Below are 23265 nucleotides of genomic sequence, written 5' to 3'. Positions count from 1 at the left end.
AGATTCAGGAAACAAACAAGGTTTTTCAGCTCCCATTCTAAAAGCATACAAAGGAAAAAGCCATGTTTCTTTTACCTGCCAAAGAATGCTTCTGATAACTTATAGAAATATGGTGCTCTCCTCTTGGACTAATTTTAAGATAATTATTGTCCACTAGAATGATGGTTACAGACCAGTGACTGGTAATCCTTGTTCCTTTACCACATTTCCCTTTCTTAATTTTAATTTTAATTTTATTTCCTCTGTATAATATTTTAGTGACTTCAGAAATGAAGACTCTTCACAATAGCCTTGGAAACATGGAATGACACCTCTGTTTCTCTGAAAATGATTTCAGCTAGCGAGACTTCTCATGAAACAAAGCTTGACTCAAATCCAGACTCTTAAAATATGTGGCACAGCCGGGCGCGGTGGCTCAAGCCTGTAATCCCAGCACTTTGGGAGGCCAAGACGGGCGGATCATGAGGTCAGGAGATCGAGACCATCCTGGCTAACACGGTGAAACCCCGTCTCTACTAAAAAATACAAAAAACTAGCCAGGCGAGGTGGCGGGCGCCTGTAATCCCAGCTACTCGGGAGGCTGAGGCAGGAGAATGGCATAAACCCGGGAGGTGGAGCTTGCAGTGAGCTGAGATCCGGCCACTGCACTCCAGCCTGAGCCACAGAGCGAGACTCTGTCTCAAAAAAAAAAAAAAAAAAAATATATATATATATATATATATATATATATATATATATATATATATGGCACAATGTGAGAGGGATGGAGGTGAAGTGAAGAGAACATATGTAACAAAAAAGACCCAATTAATTCTTAGGGATGGCCTATTGAAAGTCTTGTTTTTCTGAAACCAAACTTGTAGTTCTTCAGAAGAGTTATTACTTATTCATAAATAATCATATGGCTCTCTTGAGCTAATGAAAAACCTGTTTGTTGTTTATCTGCATAGTAGAAGAGGAAAAGGAATTGTAATGAAAGATATAAGGGTATAGAATTTCCATTTAATAGAAGCCATCGCACCTAACAATGTATGTGCATCAGGATACTTACAGGGGAGACTCAAGAGGCACGATGCCAAGGATGGTATTTCCTGGCAAGAAAATGTTCTTCCGACCCACTTTTCTGGGTCAATGTTACCACATCCCTAGTTTATTACTACCAAATACAAAGTTAAAGCTGAAGGGAACCTTAAACTGTATAAAACTGTGGAATGTGTGTGTGCGTGGTATGTTTCAGAAGAAAAATATTTTTACAATAGAGTTTTCTTTTTCTTTTCTGATGAGCAGATTTTAGCGTTGATAAAGTGTCAGTTCAGGAAATCACCGCCTCTATACCCTAAAGTCAGATCTTATGTGAGTTGTAACTTTTACTTTCAGAACCCTGAATGAACAATTTGACTCCTACCTGTATTTTTGGATTTTGCCTTAAAGCAGCGTCACTCCCTTTCACTCAAGCATAGACCAAAACATAACAAGAAACCAGAAGAAAGTACACACACACACACACACACACACAAACTAGCAAAAAGTTCATCGATTTGGTATATCATTATGTAGATATTCATCCATTTATTCATGTAGCAAAATGTGTTGAACGCCTGCTGTGTGCCAGACAGCTCAGTGCCTGGCTGCTGTGGACACAGAGATGAATACAGGAACATGGAAATATGTAATCATAATGCATGATGAAGGGCTCTTCTTAGCTGATTAGAGGAGGTCAAGAGGAGATCAGAAGGAAATAGAAGCACTGACTGTAGGTTTCTCCAGCCACAAGGTTGGATGGAGAGCCCAGAGAGGAGACATCTGAAGTGGCAAGAACGGCATGCACAGAGCTCAGGGGCGTAGAACCAGCTCACTCATTTCAGGAAAGGGAGGTCAGTCAGGATGGTTGGAGTACAGGGGAGAGTTGGAGAGTAGGGGGAGATATTCAGGAGAAATGGGGGGGCCAAATGTGGGACACTCAATCACTCCCTTTTGAATTTTAGGAATTTAAGGCTTTATCCTATATATATGTGAATATCTCATAGGCAGGTCTAATGAAGTTAAATGATTGACTATAAATTCTTTTCTCCTTTTAGTTACACATTCTTTCCCTTTTTGTATTCCTTGCCTCTTTTTTTTTGTTCCAAGTCCAACATGAGGTCTTCTGTTTCATCGCAGTTCATTTATGTAGCTCCAAGTATCTGCCATTTCCACGCTTTTATCTGTACCACCCAGTAGTGCTCCATTACCTCAAGGCCCCTAAAATGACAGCAGTCAACTAATTAAAACTAAAAAGATTCTCCATGAGAAGATTTCACTTCAAATGAGTCATGGAGAAAATCTGGACTTGATTTATAGAAAAGACAGTCTTAAACTTGAGAGGCAAGTTTAACCTTTCTGCTAATATAGAAGATTAGATTTGCAAACAATGCCCATTTTCTTTACGATGAATTATTTTCCCTTTTATTTCTATAAGAATTAGTGGCACTTATAGAATTATCTATGACTCATTAAGTTCTACCAAACTACACTCACATTTAGAAGGCATTGCCAGAAAATCTTGCCTTTAAGGAAACCGAGCTGTCAAAAAGTCAACAGTTACCTAATTGCTCTGGGAAATACAATGAATTTATAGCAGTTAGGCTACTGAGGAAACACTTGGATTGCCCAGGCTTTCTGTGGTGGAGAACTTCCTCCTCCAGTGGGAGAAACTGCCAGTAAAAGAAGAATGACGATTTACATACCATAGCAAGGCTAATCTGCCCCAGGTCTTAGTCACAGCCTGCCTATTTGAGACATCCTGGGAAATCCCTATTTGGAAGAGAAGAAAAGTTAAAATCACAGTTGCAGTGCTTATAACTTTATTCTGTGTAATTCCTATCCACAGTCACTTCTGTTCATTTTTAATGAAAACCTATTGCTGCTATTTTCTATTGAGTTAATGGTGATGTGCGTTTTTTAAATTTTGTATATTTGCTCTCACCCTAAAATATATCATAAGAGACATTTTCCCCCTCTTTTTCTTTCTGCTTTCCAAGACTCCAGGAAAAACAGCTTCCATGGCACATTTTGTACAGGGCACATCTAGAATGACTGCTGCAGAACATTCTACAGAGCATAACAAGGTAAGAACATGTTTCTAGGAGATGAGTTGATCACATCTAGCATTGATGGCATTTCTAGTGGTCAATTTTGCACTTAATAAGAATAGAAATGGCTAGTTTGCTTTCTTTAGCTAAGATTTGCTCTATAGTTTTAACCAATATTATGTAACATAGAAAAAAAAAATCTAAGTAACCAGTACATTGCTTTTAACCCACCGGGCTGAAATTCCTTTCAGCCTTCCAATTCTGTGGGTTCCTTATTTTGTTCTTGATTTAGAGGTATTTGGTTCTATATAAAATCTAAAAAGAATACTATATTGGTGTGGGTAGAAATAAAACATTTAAACAATAGAGTATCTGTAGTAACATTTTTATATATTTGCAATTGGCACCATAGATTTTGTTCAGCAACAGAGACTACTGCTAATTGAATGAATGAATTCAAATATTTTCTAGTTTTCTTTTACAGATAACCAAGGTATAATGGGAAACTAAATGGAAACCTCTGTTCATTTAAGTTTTTAATTTAGTAGCATCAGACCTTGAATATACATTGGTAAGGATGTTATCATAGAGAAAGAAGTGCCCATATGCTTTGAACACAAATTCTACTTTACAGGGAATAATTATAGGAAATTATTTATAGGGAATAACTGTTCTGTAAGCAGCCCTTACTAGAAGCAATGACTGAAAATCTTTGTAGTTACTGCAAATCAGATGCCTTCATTAGGAACTGCCAAGCAAAGTAAATACAAAGGAAAACGTCCCCCAAACCTTTGTATTTGATTAATTTTGCTTTATTTTATAGAAACTTGAGACATATGAACTATAGCAAAATGTTGATTAATCTCCAGAGAAAGCTCTGGTGATACATTTATGACTTACATGCCATTCCTTTTCACTATGTTTTCTATCTTTCCTCCCTCCTATCCTCCCCCACTTACAACTGAATATTACTTATGAATTTCAAAAACTAGTACTCCTGCAGTTACAAATAGAGTCTCTTGCAGATTTGGTATCTAGATTTTCAGTAATTTTTATTTATAAAAGAAAAATCAAGGGTGAAACATACTATAATTTTCTTCCAGAGAAAAATTATTTATGGGGAAACAAACAAAAAGCACACTGTCTCATTGTTCCACATCTGGGTTCCCAAAGTCAGGGACATACAAACGCTTGCCAATCACAGATTTTTGTCTACATCACAAACAGAGAGGAGCCATTTTTGAGCACCCATAATTTATTCCCTAGAATGGGAATATATTGAACTTTAGTGTGAATCAAGATTACCTAGGAAATATATTAGAAATAGAGGTGCCCTGGCTGCTCTTCTAGAAATTCTGATCCACTGTTCAGGATGCTTGACGTTTAGCAAGCTTAACGGTGATTTCATGTGCTCTTTTGGTGAGAACCACTGTTCTAAAATCCAGTCTTACTGTGGCCCTACTTTGCTGATGACCTCAAGATACACTAAGTAGGGTTGGCTCACAGCATTTTCCAGATCAAAGACGCTTAATAGTTAGTCTGTTCTAACCCAGAATGGGTCCAATTTCTTGGAAGTCTTCCCAAAAAGAAGAAGATCCAACTACGGGCCCCAACATACTTGACACTTGGGTTTCAGTGTCACTCTTGGTGCTCAGCCAGACCAGTTTCTTGAGGTCAAAAGCAAATATAATCATTCAGAATTTATTTACCCATAGAAGACTGTCTCTTTTTAAATGTGGTCTTAATTGTAACATAGGTCTAAATAGGAAGAAGCTAAGGAAACGAGAACATCTATGCTTACATAAAATACCATCAAACCCTAAAATGCTGAAACATAAATAAACAGAGAAAAGATAGAAAATACATTTTTATAAATAATTTCTGATGAAAAAAGTGCTTGAAATACCATGATGATTGCAAAAGAACAATTTCCTCTACACATTTTTGGCAAAGACCACAACATGTTCTGAAAATATTTCTTAATTGTTCATGAACAACTTTAAGCAATTTAGTGGCCCATGGTAACTAATAAGCCTGAAACTGATTACAGATGTAGGAACTACTCTCATCACCCAATTCATTGTATTACTTATATGACTCTGGGATGAGATAGTAATAAGATTATTGAATTATTATAGAGGAATCAATCCTTTATTTAAGTAAATGTTGTTCTTAGTTGATTTAGGCAGATGGCAGACAGTTTCCACAGCTTTTGTGTTATCTTTAAATGAATACTCTCACTCCTGAAAAAAAAATAACTGAAAAGAAAGGTGGTAAACTTTTCATTATGACAGTAACTTATTATTAATCTAAACTAGTAATCTAGTGACTTTATTCAAGGAGCTGGCTAAAATTACACAGTAATAGCTGTATGTGTTTGTCTTTATTCTTGATGATTCTGTCGTTCCTCAGACTTTTACTGGGTCTACTTTTCAGAATATTACTCACATACATGTTCATGGGCGCAGCTAACAAAATGACTTTTTTGAAATGTTTACTATAAAAATGCCTAAAATGTATCCATGAAACTTACCTGATTTCTGAATTGTCATTTTTTTGGAAAAGGATTGAAATCCAAATTCATAAAATTTTAATCTCTGACTTATCCATTATAGTATATAGATATATTTATAATTTATTACAGAATTATTATGGTAACTAATTTATATAAAGGATTCTAAAACATAATATGAAGTTGATTCCTCCACCAGCCACTGTGAAGGACTTAGGGTGTGATGATTATTACTGCTAGAATCAGGTATTTTTATAAATCGCAGCAGGAGAGTTGGCCAAATGCATGGTGTTTGTGAGGAGCAGTACTTCTGTTTATTTTGTAAACAGTTTTGTTTCAATCTTTTTTTCTTTTCTTTTCTTTTCTTTTTTTAAGTGTGCTGAATCATCAATAAGAAAGAACTTGACAAATTCTCTTGAACAAAAGATAAGGTGTTTAGAAAAACAGAGAAAAGAGGTAACTTGGAACGATTCGCTAAAGCCACAGGTGCCATGGATTAATGCTGAGGATAAAATAATGTATTATCCGTGTGCCTTTTATTTTTGTTATCAGGTCACAGTATTTATCTTTAAGATACTGGACTGCACTATTTTGAGAGCAAATGCTTTTTTCTTATTCACCTGTATGTCTCATACTTGTCTCAATGTCTGTGCAGTGATGAATGAAAAATGACAAAGTAATAAGTCTGGTAACATAATCCTAATTTTCTCAAACCTTAGATATTTCCTCCACACAAACCAAGTGACTTTATCCTTTATGCCTTTATCCTTTATGGCTTATGACCTTTGCCCTTTATGCCTTGCAACTTCACACACCTTGGAACTCAAGGTTTCTTGAGTTACTTGAAAAGTCTTTAAGTATGGTTGATTTAGGTGCTATGACTTCAGGGTTTGGGCATCCAAACACATGGGAGTTAAAAAGCATTGTCATAAATAAAGTTTGTTTCTAAAATGTTCCTGTGAATTAATGGGTATTATTTTGAGTTTTATTTTTCTGAGCTTAATGAATGTTAGAACCTCTTCACTCTTCTTGACAGAGGAAGTAGTGAACAGTATAACAATTTTAGCACTCTGTATATTGTCAGTTTTGTAATTCTTTTTTTTTTTTTTTTTTGAGACAGTGTTGCTCTGTCACCCAGGCTGGAGTGCAGTGGCACAATCTCAGCTCACTGCAGCCTCTGCCTCTGAGGTTCAAGTGATTCTTGTGCCTCAGCCTACCCAGTAGCTGGGATTACAGGCGTGCACGACCATGCCCAGCTAATATTTGTATTTTTAGTAGAGATGGGGTTTCGCCATTTTGGGCAGGCTGATCTCGAACTCCTGTCCTCAAGCGATCTGCCCACCGCAGCCTCCCAAAGTGCTGGGATTACAGGAGTTAGCCACCGTGCCCAGTCTGTAATTCCTTTTCTAATTCATTCTGTGTATTAAATCTTTCATGTTCTCTTCTGTGGTGCCTTCTACTCTTCTTTGATACTGTGAAGAATATTGTGACCTTCTGGAAAATTACTAAACTACGGCAGAGTAATATAACTATAGTATACACAATGGAATCCCTAAAATGCCAACAAAGTAACTCTCGATATAATAATATTATACAATTTCATACTAAATAATGACATGTATTTTCAGCATAAGAGTTACCTAGTAACTGCCACTCTGGATTCAGTAATTTGCTTTTTAATTAGGAGAAAGTCTTGCTAGTTTTTAGTCATTACCACTATCTTCTCAGTGTCCGTTCCATATCCATAAGTGTTGGAATTTCTCTTAATGCAGAAAACTACAAACTTTCCCAACAAAAAGCTAACCACATATCATAGCATTTCTTCTGCCTTCTAATTAGCAGATAGTTTTAAGATCTTTAAATTATTTTCAGCCTAAAATGCATCTAAATGTTGTCTTACGACAAAACTATAATTTCTTGAAAATCTAAATGTTCAAAATGGTGATATTATCTATTTGTTGAATATTTATTATAAATCATGTGTTAATCTTTTAAAGCACATTATTGCAAGAAAATCATGATCAGTTAATGGAGCCTAGGCTGTGTTAGCATAAATTCTGCTTTAAAAGAGCTGGAAAAAATATTTCATTATAATCAGTGTAAGCACATAGAAAAATACGAAAAAGTTTGGGAAAAGAACCTTCATGAATGAAGAAATCTTACAGACAATCATCAATACTTACAAATTTTTATCAGATTGTGGTTGGATTAAACAAAGAAAATGAAAATTCAAATATCTAAGAAAAGTTAAAAGTTACTGATAAACTGTTCAGCTGCCTTGTCAAGATACACCTACGACTTAATAGTCCCTCCCCTCCCCTCCCCTCCCCTCCCCTCCCCTCCCCTCCCCTCCCCTCCCCTCCCCTCTCTTCTCCTCTCCTCTCTTTTCTTTTCTTTTCGTGAGATGGAGTCTCGCTCTGTTGCCCAGGCTGGAGTGCAGTGGCACGATCTCGGCTCACAGCAACCTCTGCCTCCTGGGTTCAAGTGATTCTCCTGCCTCAGCCTCCTGAGCTGCTGGTACTACAGGTGCATGTCACCACGTCCGGCTAATTTTTGTATTTTTAGTAGAGACGGGATTTCACCATGTTGGGCAGGCTAGTCATGAACTCTTGACCTCAAGTGATCCCACCCACCTTGGCCTCCCAGAGTGGTGGGATTACAGGCATGAGGCCACCGTGCCCGGCCAATAGTTTTTCATATAAGAAGCAGTTGTGAAAAGGTGAGGGTGTGTTCAATTTAATCATCCCAGCACAACCAGAACTTGATGAAAAAAAATATTGTCTTCATCCATGGCTTCTAAAATCTTAATAAGCTCAGAAAGTAATTTCTTTTTTACAAAATTTCCAAATGGGCAGAAATTCTTTGTTGATTCCCCAAATTTTAATAATTTCAGCTCCTGGAAGTTAACCAGCAATGGGATCAGCAATTTAGAAGTATGAAAGAGTTATATGAAAGAAAGGTAAATACCTCTCTCTATTCGGTATTTTCTTTAAATCCATTATCCTGGTGGGGCCAATTGTGTGAAGAGTCTCATTGATTTCAGCTACGAAGAGCTTTGTGGATAGCCAACTGTTGGAAAATGATGGGGGAGGGTGCTGAGTGTAGTATTGGTCTCATGGCACTGAAGATTAATGAACGGTGTCAGTGAGTCATCTTGAACAACAGCTAAAGAAAAGTGCAAAAATGGCCCCCAGTGATGTCTCAAGAGTTCTTATGCACATTAATCATGGCTCACAGAGTATCCCAGCCTTACCTTTGTCCCTAGAAGCCACAAATACACAGTTATATGTGAGGTGAGATATGGTTTAAAGTTCATACTATTTATGCCAGTTTAGCCCTAATTCTTTAATTAGATAGCATGAGCTGTTTTCCACAAATAGAGAAACAAATGGTGGTAACAGTGAAAGTGTGAGGAAAAATGGGGCAATCTCCTCTTCCATCTAAAGCACATTTACTCTTAAAAAGCTCTGGTGAGAAAGGGGCTTTGGAAGAAAACCTCCTTTAATACATAAAAGACAATTTATAATTTAAAATTATTCTATCTTCAAAAAGAGATAAAAAGAGAAAGTACTTTCCCCTAAATAATTCAGTATTAAGAAACTTGACCATGAGTATTATAATATAGCAGCATTGTTCCTTTCCTCCTCATTTTGTTACCCAAAAGTATTGAATTTAAAAGATTCAGGATAATGTTCCCACTGCACCAGGCAATGGTCAGGCAGCCTTGCAATATCCCTGCTGGGGCAATATGGGTCTGTAAACGTTAAAGATGATGATCCCAGAGAGAATGCTTAGGCTGCTTTCTCGAACGGCTTGCAGGTGTGTGAAGACAGTGTTCATGATGGCTATAATCCTCATCTTGGAAGACGCACCCGTCTCTAAGATTCTCGCTCTGGACTGTGGTCACTCTGAGGACCTGTCACTCTGTCATCAGAGTGATTTGGCACCTAGTAGGAGTTCAAATGCTGCAAATTGCTGATAAATTAAAGGCCATGTCTGTTTTTCTCTGGTGTAGGCATATTCTACCTAACCTGCCAGGCTAGGCTCACCTGGAGCGATGAGACTAGGATAACAAACCTAGAGAATTCCCTGGGTATGGTCTAAGTCTTTTATTCCCTCTGAAGTAGGGGTGGTTTGGGGAAAAGAAGGAAGAGCTGGAAGCTGTTTTGGTGCAAAGCCAAGCTCCCTTTGAAACGCGAGTATCCCGATCTGTGTTAGGGACGGTGGGAACTAGGACCTCTCCTTAGGGGACGTCCTGGGATGGGGCGTTTCTGTCCAAAGTTCATAGCCTGGGAATAAATCCAGGGGCTTGTGAGCTTCAGAGAAGGTATCTGCAGCTGTCTGTGAACGACCTCCTCAGGTAGCAGAACTGAAGACGAAACTGGACGCCGCAGAAAGACTCCTCAGCCTGCGAGAGAAGGAGCGGCATGAGAGGCAGAGAGAGGACGACAGGCAGAGAGAGGACCACCGGCAGCGCGACCTGACCCGGGACCTGCTGCAACGGGAGGAGGTGGGCGGGGCCCGGGTTCTCGAGCCCAGAGGATCCAAGTAAAAGCAAAGGGGCGGGGGGGGGGGGGGGGGCGGGGAGGGGTTTCCTGTAGAAAACCTACCGTTTTATTAAAATCAACTCACTCCTGAACAAGGGTGTATGGGTTACGCAAGTCCCCAAGAGCCATGAACAAGGGTGACTTCTCTAGAACAAGAAGGAAGGAGATTCTCTGCCGGATTCCTCCTGGTTGCATAAATAGGCAGACAGTCATCCCCCAGGCCCTTCCAGGAAGAAGAAAACCGATCCATAGATTTGCTGACTCTCTAGGGCATTTCAGCCTAAGAGAAAATTATTTTTTTCTTTTGCTTTTATTCGTATTTATTATTTGTATTAGTAGTGTTCATAATAATACCTTGTATTTGTGCAGTAGCTTTTCAAGCTTACAGAGCGATTTACATATGAGGTTTTACTTCTGTAACCATAAATTTATGACATTTTTAAAAGGCTTCATCCTCATTATTTCATTTAACATTCTCGGCCCACCTGTGAGCAAAATATTATTTTTTGCTATATTAAAGATGAGAAAGCTGAGATGTAAACAAATTGAATTGCCCACGTTGATAAAAAGGGACTGGAACCCAACCAAAGCTCCATCAGTCCCTTGCTGAGAACTGGATGGTGTTGAGATGACAGCTTTTCCTAAAAAACACTCTTTTTCTTCCTGGTTTTACTTTCCATTATTGGACTTCATGAATATTGTAGAAAATGGGAGAAAACCTTAAACGCTAATGGTCCCTTGTTATTTTAGGTATAGTAAGAAAAAACAAAGTGTAAAGACTCTGAGGGGAAGTCTTATTACTGATATCGTGAGGCATTGGCAATATTTTAAAACATGTAGAAATCTTAAGGCAATGTCTAAAATTAGCACAGACAATGCCAGTCCAGGTTTTCCTACCTTGCTGAGGATGTCTTTGTCACAGTGAGTCAGGAAAGCAGAGTTTAGCAACACTCCCTTTCTGCCATGTAGCAGTCATTTCCTTTTCCAATTACATCCTAGCCAGGAATCTGAGTAACTTTTCCCTCAATGCAGTTGGGACCATTTTCTCATTGGAATAATTTTCTCTTAAATTATGCTAACTTAGAAAATAATTGGCTTATTTTCTAAGTGTATATGTTCATTCTATTTAAATAAAAGCAAGTAGAAATATTTTCCCTTTTAAAGAAAATGAATTACCTAAAGTGGATTTCTTAAATTTTGTAATCATATTGGGAAATATTAGTTGCTCAAGTAACACACTTTAACACATATATTAGCTATTTTTGCATGTTGAGTTTCCTATTTTCTGCAATATTTATTTCACTGGGTTAAAATCTCAATCTCACTAAGAATCCAATTTACTTCACAAAATGTTTGCTATCTATTATACAAAATTAAGAGGTGGGAGATATTGTCTAAATCCAGAGCCTGTTGACGTTTAAGCAGCTAACCTTCAGTTGTTTAAAACACTGCACTTCTGGATGATAATCTGAAACATGGAGAAGTGGTGGCAGTTGGACTAGTTGATTTCTCCCTTTTAAAAATAATAATCACAACAATAGAGTGCTCTAAATAAGATCTGTAATGAAGGGTCTTATTGGCCTAAAGATTATTCTCTTTTCCCTCTTTCTAATACAGAATGATGCAGGAATGAACTTTGAGACATTTAGGATTGTTTTCTTACTATGACAGTGAGAAATAGCTGAAAGTCTTTTCTTTCTGCCATTTCAGCTATGTTTCTTAATTGCTTATCCATCACCTAGTAACAGTACATAGGGACTTGCTTATCCTGCAGACCCATTTATTTGACAATTGAAAGTAAGAATTGGGAATCCAGGACTTTGGGACGCTGAGACGGGCGGATCACAAGATCAGGAGTTTGAGACCAGCCTGGCCAACATAGTGAAACCCCATCTCTACTAAAAAATATAAAAAACTAGCCAGGCGTGGTGGCAGGCACATAATCCCAGCTACTAGGGAGGCTGAGGCAGGAGAATCACTTGAACCCGGGAGGCGGAGGTTGCAGTGAGCCGAGATCTCACCATTGCACTCCAGCCCAGGTGACAGTGTGAGAATTCGTCTTAAAAAAAAAAAAAAAAAAAGCAGAATTGGGAAATTTGATTTTTTTTTCCCCTGGGGTCGCAAAATTTCTAAGATACTTCAGTAAATTCTGATAAAAGAAAGATTCCTTCAATCCTAATTCTAGCATTCATCCAAAGAATATCGCTCAAGTGGAACGTTAAGTTAAAGTCTTGCAGGTCCTGTTTTTATTGTATTTCAGAAGGGTGACCCCTCAATCTGCCTGCCATGGCCGATATATCAGAACTCCTACAATATCATCTCATTTGACTTGTACTGATTTTTCTTTTCTTTTCTTGGTCTTTACTTCAGAAGGAAAAGGAACGCCTAAATGAAGAATTACATGAATTGAAGAAAGAGAATAAGCTTTTAAAGGAAAAAAATGCTCTTGTGAACGAGGAGAAGGAACATTACGAATGTGAAATAAAACGCCTTAATAAGGTATCAGGCAGGTCAAGCATGGGCTCGTAAAATGAGAAATCCCTGCATAAAACATTCTTACTGAGAGTCACAACAAAATCTAGGCTGCAGTGTGGGTCCCAGCCTTGGGGCACAAGAAATTATCTGTGATTTCATAAATCACTCCTAGCTGCAGCTTTCAGCCATACTTGGCTAAGGAGGTTTTAGGGTATTTTTGTCCCTACAAAGATTCATCATGAAAAAGAGAAATGAGGAGGAATTATAGAGACAGTAAGAACGTTTCTTAGTTTGAAGAACCACATAAAGCAAGTGGGTGTTTGCGAACAATAACGTATCTCTTGGTCAACCACAAAAGCTTCCTCAGGAAACAAACTGCTCTTTAAAATGATCACTATGGAGTTGGGTGTGAAACACACTCTAAGGAAGCATGCTAAATGGCGATTCCAAGGCTGAGATGGTAGCTCTCTCAAGTGCAAGCCTAAAACCTACTTTAAAGTCAGGGAGAGGAAAGGTGTGCGCATGTGCATGCAGTGGGGTGTGTGTGTGTTGTTTTATGGACTAGTTGGTTCATATTTTGGAGGAATGGGTCGCTAAATAGTTCAGGAAAAATAATCCTATACTGTTGACTTTTCCAAGAGCCAACCCATATGTGGAACATACCAATGCTATAGCACATGGTTGAGTTGAGATATGTATCTCTCAACTAGGTATTTCCTGATAAAAGAACAGAAATTTTCTTCTGAAACAAGAGTAGGTGATTGGACTTGAAACAGATGCTCAACCCCTGTATTTTGGACCACATGCCCATGGTTCTAGTTAACTAGTGTTCAGAGATGTCATTTAAAGATCCTCAAATTATTAAGTATGTGCCTGCATAGTTGATAGGATGCTTTGAAAACGTGATCCTGTAGTAGATCTGTTTGTGGGACAAGTTATTCTTCAGGAGAAAATTGGAAAGTGAGGATGAACTTCATAAACAATATACTTTATCCTCTAAGAGAGAAAAACCATGCTCAGACATACAAATGCAAGGCAAAATCTATCTTTTTCCTTTTGTTCTCTTCCAGAAAATGTTGTACAAATGCATTAGAGGAACTATAAACAATTGAGATTATATTTAAAATCCTCCCATTTTTGATACCATATTACAAGCTTTCTTACATTGTCTCATTTATTCCCCTAAATGTAGATACAAAGATATAAGCCTTGTAGATATTAAAACAGCCAAGAATGCTGTATTTTTGCTCACGTCCATGTGCACTCTTCATGTTTGTGTATCCATATTTGTAGCTCACAGAAAATTGCTTAAAGTTAGAAAAATATAATTTTTCATCATTCCAGTGATAATACATTTAAAATTTAAAATTTAAAATTTACATTTTAAAATTTTATGATTTTATAATTATAAAATCTCAATGAGAAAAAATAATTTGAGTAAAATCAGATCTTTATACAAATGTCACCTCTCAAAGATGACTTTTCTGGTTATCCTAATTAAAATTACATACTATACTACTGGTCTTTCCTGGTTTAAATTTTTCTTGGAATTTATTACTATCTAATATACATATATATATGTATATATAGTCTAACTTTTATGACTTTGTTATCTAGCTACTAATCTTGGTTGTAAACTCCATGAGGGTAGGATTTTCATGCCAACTCCTCCATTAGGCACCGGAGGCACAGTGTCCAGGCCTGTAGTACTTTTAAGGGCCCATAAGTATGTTTATGTTTAATTTCTCTTAAAATTAGAAGAAAAAATAAACTTTTGGGGTGCAAACACATTTTCATATATTATGTATCCATCTTTATAACAATGCATTTGTAAAATATCATTTTAACGTGTATTTTAGGGACGGAGGGACTCAGGCAATGTCATAATGTGGTTCTGAATTTTTTCTGATTTTTCACTGCTTTATCTTGAATACCTAGAACAGGACCTTGCTCAGAGTAAGATCTTAAATATTTATTGGATGAGTGAATGGATGAATTTAATTAGCTAGTATATAATATGTTTGGTAGACAATACTGGACCTAGAATTCATGCTTTAACAGGCATAATATATTACTTATGGGTAGTGAGGAAAAAATAAAAGAATGCTTAAAGCCAGAAAATATTTCATCCCACATCTATAGTTTAAGCTGTCCCTTGAAAGTATAGATATAAAGTGATGAGTTATGACAGCAGATTTTTGTCTTATTTAAGATGGGTATTGGTACCTAATGTAAGATATTATTGTTCTTCTATTTTACAATGAATATTTTTCTTTTCCTTCTTACCAATGTGATAAACAGAAGTTACTCAAAATGTTATTTTTGGTAGCTGATTGTGCACACCATCCATCACAGCATGGAATCCAGAGCCCACCCTCTATGTACAAGCTGAATACCTGCTGACCCATATTGACTCAGCAAAAATGTGTAATATGTCAGCTTAGTAATTAACATACTGTTTTCAGAAGTTCACACAATTGTGTGTATTCAATTCAATTCATTTGCTTTGAAGAAAATACCTGGGAGTTTGTTTTTATCAGGCTCCTAAAGGGAAGCCAGATGTTTAACCAAAGTGAAAACAATTACCTAAGGCTACTCAGCTTGTGCCACCCATGGGCAAACTTGATTTGTCTAACATCTTGGTAGATCTATTTAGAATATCTGTACTAATCGTAAATATTCTAGAATAGGTTATAGGTGTTTGTTCAAGGAAGTTGGGAAAACCCAAAATGGAATAAATATCTATTAGACTCATCTTTCATTTATGACTCATTTACAAAATTCCTAGGATCCTAAATAGCATGAAAAATAGATCAGAAAATGCAAATAACAAGATCTACAAAAGTAGTCTATTCCCAGGTATAGGATAAGGAACTAGCATATTCAATTGCCATAATCCATTTGGCCCACTCCACCCTAGATTCTCTCTACTACTATTCACCAGTTGAAAAAAAATGAACTATTCTGACACTTCCTAGAGCTTAACACAAATCCTCACAAAACATAAATTATTAAGCTACTTTTGTTGTTTCTGTAAATTCTCCCCAAAGGATGAAGAAAGCTCTTTTTTTCTCTTACAACTTCCTGAAAAAAATGATACTCATATCAGGCTAGACAGTATCTGTATATTCTAAGACATTCTATTAGGAAATTCCCAGTCTGTCCACATACTCAAAACCATACATTTGCGTGTCTTTTCCTACCTTTGTGACCATATCATATAGTAATGCAGTGGAGTTAGTTACCACTAGTATCACCAAATAGACACTGTTGAAGTTACTGAAGAAATACAGAAGCAAATTATTCTTAGATCTCTGAAAATGAACCTTTTCTATTTGTACAGAGGACTCATTTGATAATGAGCAAGTAGTCATTTTGTGGTCTCTGAGGCCACACCAGGATAAGAAGTGTTCTGCCACAATATTTGGAAGTCATTTTTGTTGAACTTATCATGAACCAAAGGTCTTCAAAATAGAGGCAATGTCTTTCATATGATGTTACCAAAAATAATGTAATGATGTGATCATGATGAGCTAATGACTAAGGACTAAGGATGATCATCTTTCTGGTGAATATAGGCGTTTCTTTCCTCTCCTCATGCCATTCTAAAAGCATCAACTTATACTAGATGTCAAGAAAGCAGGGCACTCTCTCCACTCGGTAGTGAGTTAATGAATGTTTTAATAGAAAACAAATAGGACTGTGGCTAGGCCAGGGCAGAAGAGTAGCACAACAGAGCTAACAGACACTGAATCTTCATGGGCTCTCATTTCTGTGGATGTCCCTCTCTCCTGTTGAGGGCATGCCATAGTTATATAGCAGAATATTACTCAAAACATTACCTGGGACCAGCAGCACCAACTTCTGAGAAATGCAAATTCTGAAACTATACCTTCCAGCCTACTGATTCATAATCTCTGGGAGTCAGTACCAAGGGATGGGCATATCGGCTACCTCTGATGTTCCCTAATGTCTGAGCATCATTGATAGGGTATACATTTGACTGAAGCAGAGAATCTGGAGAAAGTCTATAGATACAGATTTTGTTTTCATAGTTGGCTAGGTGAAGGAGGAGGGTCCAACATCAAAGCCTAAATAATAATGAGGATCGATTAACATAAGCATCATCATGTAGAAAAGACAGAGAGTCTGGAAAAAAATACATATATGAGAAAATCAGAAAGAAGAAAGTTACTCGGTTATGTCAGCAGCGTTAAACATGAAATGCTTATTTGTGGGTGCATTTGAGATGATTGTAACAATTATAAAAGAATTCATTCCATGTGGTAAATCTTAGATCAACAGTGTACTTATCTTATTACATAGGTTCTTCAGGATGCCTTGAATTTCAAGTGTTCATTTTCCGAGGACTGTTTGAGGAAGTCTCGAGTGGAATTTTGCCATGAGGAGATGAGAACAGAAATGGAAGTTCTGAAGCAGCAGGTGAGAAGCTGGAAGTGGCATGATCCTGTGGAGAACATACTGCCCATTGTTCATGCTTCTTTGGGCATTTTTAGATGTCTTGCTGCTAGAAATATGTCAAAGGTTTTTGCATTTATTTTAAGTAGAATTATCTAATTTTCAAGCTTGATAGGAAGAATATAGATCAGCTAGTTCAGTCCCACCATTTAGAATATAGGGAACTGAGTTTCAGATGGATTAAATGGCTTACCCGATCACACCGTTAAAAGAGGGGCATGCCAATTAACCTTGGGTGAGGTTCTATTAGCACTGGGGGTGGAGAGTTTCATGTAGACATGGTTTTTGTTTTTGATTTTGTTTTTGAGATGGAGTCTCCCATTGTCGCCCAGGCTGGAGAGCAGTGGCATGATCTCGGCTCACCGCAACTTCTGCCTCCCCGTTTCAAGCAATTCTCCTGCCTCAGCCTCCTGAGTAGCTGGGACTACAAGCGTACGCCACCATGCCTGGCTAATTTTTTGTATTTTTAGTAGAGATGGAGTTTCACCATGTTGTCCAGGCTGGTTTCAAACTCCTGACCTCGTGATCCACCTGCCTCAGCCTCCCAAAGTGCTGGGATTATAGGCGTGAGCCACCGCACCCAGCCACATGGCTTATTTAAGAACACTATTAATCCCAACTCTGGATCTTTTCAGAAAACGGTAGCAGCTGAGTGATCATTCTGTAGTTGCTAGCCTCTAGGCCTTTGTACAATAAGAGCAGTTTTAAAGAGAATACTTTGTATTTATTATAATCACTGAAACCAGGTCTGCTCAGCTAGTCCCGCACCACTTAGCAATTCACTGATGCACAATAGCATTCTCCTCTCCACTCACCTAACCTCACTCACTATTGCCAAGTGGACAGCAAGAGTAAGGATGCACTCTCTACAACTTCCGCATGTATCTATTGGCAGCATAGCGCAGAGGAGATACCGCACTGGTTAAACTGCTTGTGTCTAAACTTACTCAATCTGCTGGAATTCACTTAGCTGAGGGGCTGACCATGCATATCATGTCTCTTTTTATGCGAGAGGTTAAATAAACTAATGTAGAGAAAAATCTGGAATGGTTCATGGCAATAGTGATAAATATAGGATACATCAAGGAACCTCAATCCCTGAAGCACACATTGTCAGTAACTTATTAGCAATGGGAGACAGGGTGCCATAGAACAAAGGGCTGGAAAGCATCATTTTTCTGATGCCCCTGGGTATGATTTACTGACTGCTTTTGCCCTGAGTGAGTACTAACTACAGAGATTTTTGTTGCAAGACATGGAAAAATCGAGCAATTGTGTTATTATTGCTGTTATTTGTTTTATTGTTATTGCTTCATATGAAGTAACCTATCTGTGAATAGATCTAAAAATTTTGTAGCATTTGATGGTAAAGTTGGATTTTCTCTTCTGTCAATTTTACTTGAATAATCTGCTTCATTACATTCAGGATAAAATACATAGCTGAAAAATAAACTCATGAAGAGAATAAGGGTAATATACACAGTCTCAAAGCTCTGTCAAATTCTCAACCCCTAGAGTACTGTTGGTGCTAGCCAGGATTTCTTCAAAAACCAAAAGTACTGCTTATGTTCAAACACTTGACATCTTCGGAACTTGAATATAAGGTGCACGACATGCAAGAGTCACTTTTACACATAAAGTTTATAATAATGGTTTGGTTCATATTTCTTACAGTGACAGATATTCTTTTTTCATAATCCCTGTGGGAAGACCAAAATCCATCTCCATAGTTTTGCAGTGTCTCTACTGCTGACTTTCTCCATAAATATTTTAACTGTGCATGTTTGTAATCAGGCACCCACAATCGTTACATCACCAAGTGCCATGTGAAACACTAAAGGGTTTAAATGCACAAAGAAACTGAGTGGGAATCTTGGCCCCTACCTGACTAAAGTGATGACGTTGCCAGTGTTTAATTCTAATAAGATGGGCTCCTCCCATTTAAAATGCCTCTGGTGATTGTTTACAGAGCATTAGTTTAACTGTCTCTGGAAATGAATGTCAGTTCTCAACCAAAAAAATTATCAAAACGTCAGTGTGGCTGGATATAGTTTCCCTTCAGTACTTCTGGTGAATAAAGACTTAAAAATTTAATATGTGTATCTGCATGTAGATGTATACAAAATGTTTAATTTCTTCCCTTGCATATTTTGTTCTACTGCTGTCGACTTAGAACAATAAAATTGATAAACCTTTAGTTAAAGTTTGTTGCACTGTTAGTGATGAAAGTGTAACGTGCAGTAGTTTTAATAGATAAAAATCTAGCTACTAGGTTCCAATATAAGTAGTAATTTAAATCAGAGTCTTAGAGGAATGGTTTTGCTTCATTCCTTAAGTTTCATTTGTTTTCATGGCTTTATATGCCAGTCTCCTAGCCCTCAGTCAACACTAAGTCAGTTGAAAACAATAACAATACTTAAACCTGTTTTTGTTTTTAGTTTGGTCACTTTTCTGGAATATTTGGAGTGCCTCTCAAGAGGTGTTCCACTCAAATATTACTATTATTTATGATACACACCCAAAATAACTTATAAAGGGAAAATTTGTGAATACCTTTTAACAATCATGCTTTGCTTTTCCACATATGTAAGGGTTTTGTTTCTGTGTTGCATTCAACTTATGCATTATGTCTGGAAACTTGGGCATGTCAGTATTTAGTGACACTTAACAGCTATTTTCAGTAAACTGTCTTTTAGAAGTTCAAGCAGTATTCATACATTAAAGTCCTTGTGTTAGGGATGGATGACTTGCTCCGAAACAGTGACACTGAACACTAGTTGGGAGGGTTCTTTACAATAATGGAGTAGGCAGCAGTCATTTAAAATAAAGTCATTTAAATGGCTTAAGAGAAAAGGAAGCTAACAGTAACAGCAAGTTAATATTTCTTAGGTGCAAATATACGAAGAAGACTTCAAAAAGGAACGATCAGATCGAGAGAGACTTAATCAAGAGAAGGAGGAGCTACAGCAAATTAATGAAACTTCCCAATCCCAGTTGAACAGGCTGAATTCCCAGGTACAAGTCAAAACAAAATAATCTTTGCCAGCATGCATGTATTTTTTTTTTTTCATTTAAAAAATTCAAGACTTTTTGACTTCTGTTAATTGCCATTGAATTTTTTTGAAAGGTCAGCACCTGGGATGAAGTCATTCTTAAACAATCTTGTAAAGAGATGAAAATAACTGGAAATTTCTTTTAACTTAAGTATATTAAGGAATGGCCCAAGAAATTGGATTCCAAAGTTTTTTTTAATAAAATACAGTCCTTTTGATCTTTTTCTCATAATATTTATCCTGGTAGAATGAGAGTTGAACTACCTAGTACTCAAATGAAGTGAAGTGGTTTTCAAAATTCTTGTCATTTTCTTTGAAGGGCTATGTTGGAATGCTCCTGTCTGCCAAAAACATACATATTTCTAAATGCCATTTATATGTGAGACTGAGGATTTTGTTCAGTGGTTCCCAGATGTAATGTAACTGGAGTACTTTCAAGGAAGCCAGATAATGGTCACTGGTTTATTAAAATAGAATATATTAAATGTAAGCATACTAAAATTAAGTGTAATTGAATATATTAAAGTAGATTCAGGAAGTTGCCATGATGGGTAAGTAGTGATGTTAATGAAGGAAACTGTAGCTAACATAATTTTGCCTTAAAAAATAAAACAAACTGCATCATTTTTATTAGTAAAATATTGCAATACTTTTAAATAAATAGAAAATTGTTATGGCAATGCTGTGGCAGCTCTTAGCTTCAAGATTCTTAGTCATAAAAAAATTTTAAACAGTCATCATTTTCTTCCAAACACAAAGTGGATTGTGAATTAAATTTAATTTTATCTCTGATTTTTTAAAGATTAACTTGAAATTCTTAATTTTACACGGAAAAAATTGTTTTGCAGAACCATTTTCTCTGTAAGAAATTAGAAAAAATAAAATAGTAGTAAAAAAATCAAATAATTTTATGAAAGTAATTCAGGCAACCTAATAATTCATGTAACAATAGATAAGACAATGTTCTCATTACTCTTGGTAAAAAAAAAAAAAGAGAGAGAGAATATACATGCTTTTTTGTTTTTTGAGACGGTGTTTTGCTCTTGTTGCCCAGGCTGGAGTGCAACGGCGTGATCTCAGCTCACCGCAACCTCCACCTCCCAGGTTCAGGCCATTCTCCTGCCTCAGCCTCCCAAGTAGCTGGGATTACAGGCATGCACCACCATGCCCAGTTAATTTTTTGTATTTTTATTCTTTTAATTTGTTTCTTACATGCCTAGCTAGCCTAATTTCTTTCAAGTTGTCTCTGCACCAACTGTTTTACTTGCTGCCAGTAAAACAGTTTTAGAACAAAAAATAATTTGTTTTTTAAAGCAATTGTAAAATTTGCTGCCAGTACAACAGCAAGTGAAACAATTTTAATTTTAAAACAATTTTTAATAAATTATTTATTTTTATATGATAAATTATATATCAATATATAATTATATAATTTTGTTTATTCTACTATATTAAGATTGGTGATAGACTGGCAATGTCCTTGCCATTACAGAACTTTTAGTCTGGTCAGGAATGTACATCTATCTACTTAACGTTATATACTATAATACTATAATCCACAAGTCCTTTCCTGTGTCACCTGTAAACTTGATTGGTATCAACAAAATAAATCTATTTTCTAAATGCAGTATGGTATAATTGTGCCTAGAACCTAAAGGAAAATCTTAATCATATCTAAAGTGATAGCTTAAAGCTATGAAATTTTTTCTTTAAAATAATGAAAGCCCAATCCTTTTTTTTAAAGTCTCATTTACTCAGTAGGAGAATGATAGAATTCACAGAGATGAAGTAGATGGTTTGATGATCTATGTTAAATGTATTAACAGCAGATTAAATGCTACCATATTTAAAAAAGAACTGACGGCCGGGCGCGGTGGCTCACGCCTGTAATCCCAGCACTTTGGGAGGCTGAGGCGGGCGGATCAGGAGGTCAGGAGATCCAGACCATCCTGCCGAACATGGCGAAACCCCGTCTCTACCAAAAATACAAAAAATTAGCCAGGCGTGGTGGTGGGCGCCTGTAGTCCCAGCTACTTGGGAGGCTGAGGCAGGAGAATGGCGTGAACCCGGAAGGCGGAGCTTGCAGTGAGCGGAGACTGCGCCACTGCACTCCAGCCTGGGCGACAGAGCGAGACTCCGTCTCAAAAAAAAAAAAAAAAAAAAAAAGAACTGACACTTCCTGACATTACCTTAGTTGAATAACATATTATTTGTTGTCCAAGTGGACTTTTAGAGGAATGTTCAGGTCAAATCGTTCTGGCATTCTGAGTTGCTTTCTTCCCAGAATGTATTCATTCTGTCACTAAGTGCGTTAAGCTGGTGTCAGTGGTAAAATAAGTAATGTGGTAAAGTGAAAGATGCTTAGGGTACTTAGAAATAAGAGGAATTTAGGGCAAAAAAGACTTGGCGTTCCTGCCTGCTCTTCCATTGGTGGTAACCTTGAACAAGTTATTTAACTTTTCTATGCTTCCTTTTTTTCATCTGTACAATGACAAAGTTGAACTCGATCATCTCTAAAATGCTTCTTATGACTCTAAAACCTCTCTCTAAAAAATAAGTTATCTAACCTCTTTTAGTATACCTGCCTGTAAAATATAGATAATGAAACCTACCTTATGACTTCACTAAGTTGTTCTCAATGGTAAGTGAAAAAAGCGAAGAACAGGCTGGGCGCAGTGGCTCACACCTGTAATCCCAGCACTTTGGGAGGCCAAGGCAGGCAGATCACTGGAGATCAGGAGTTTGAGACCAGCCTGGCCAACATGGTGAAACCTCGTCTCTACTAAAAACACAAAAATTAGCTGGGCATGGTGGTACGCGTCTGTAATCCCAGCTACTCACGAGGCTGAGGCAGGATAATCACTTGAACCCAGGAGGCAGAGGTTCCAGTGAGCTGAGATTGGGCCACTGCATTCCAGTCTGGGCAGCAGAGTGGGATTCTGTCTCAAAAAGAAAAGGAAAAAACAAAATACCCTTTAGAAAACATTTAGCTCAAGTCAAGTCATGGCTCAGAGGTATTTTATAAATTATTTTAGTCTGTTAGAAGAGGGGGCATGTTTAATAGTTTCATTCAGTTGTATAATTAGCATGCTACTTTCAGTCCCTTGTAATCTAATTTTGATGCTTCC

General features: G+C 37.2%; 1 protein-coding gene across 1 annotated transcript in view; it reads left to right on the top strand.

The window, feature by feature from the left end:
* Window positions 1–23265, top strand: part of TNIP3 (TNFAIP3 interacting protein 3) — a 100948-nt gene that overhangs the window by 59372 nt on the left and 18311 nt on the right. Inside the window, exons 4-10 of the mRNA XM_010361787.2 lie at window positions 3021–3107; window positions 5959–6039; window positions 8477–8542; window positions 9944–10093; window positions 12501–12629; window positions 16932–17048; window positions 19974–20099. Of these exons, the coding sequence (XP_010360089.2) occupies window positions 3021–3107; window positions 5959–6039; window positions 8477–8542; window positions 9944–10093; window positions 12501–12629; window positions 16932–17048; window positions 19974–20099 (756 nt within the window). The remainder of the gene's footprint in view (window positions 1–3020; window positions 3108–5958; window positions 6040–8476; window positions 8543–9943; window positions 10094–12500; window positions 12630–16931; window positions 17049–19973; window positions 20100–23265) is intronic.

This window comes from Rhinopithecus roxellana, chromosome 2 (assembly GCF_007565055.1).
Source record: "Rhinopithecus roxellana isolate Shanxi Qingling chromosome 2, ASM756505v1, whole genome shotgun sequence".
Lineage (NCBI taxonomy): Eukaryota > Metazoa > Chordata > Mammalia > Primates > Cercopithecidae > Rhinopithecus > Rhinopithecus roxellana.
Note: the sequence above shows the minus strand (reverse complement) of the source record. Positions and strands in the feature narration are given on the sequence as shown.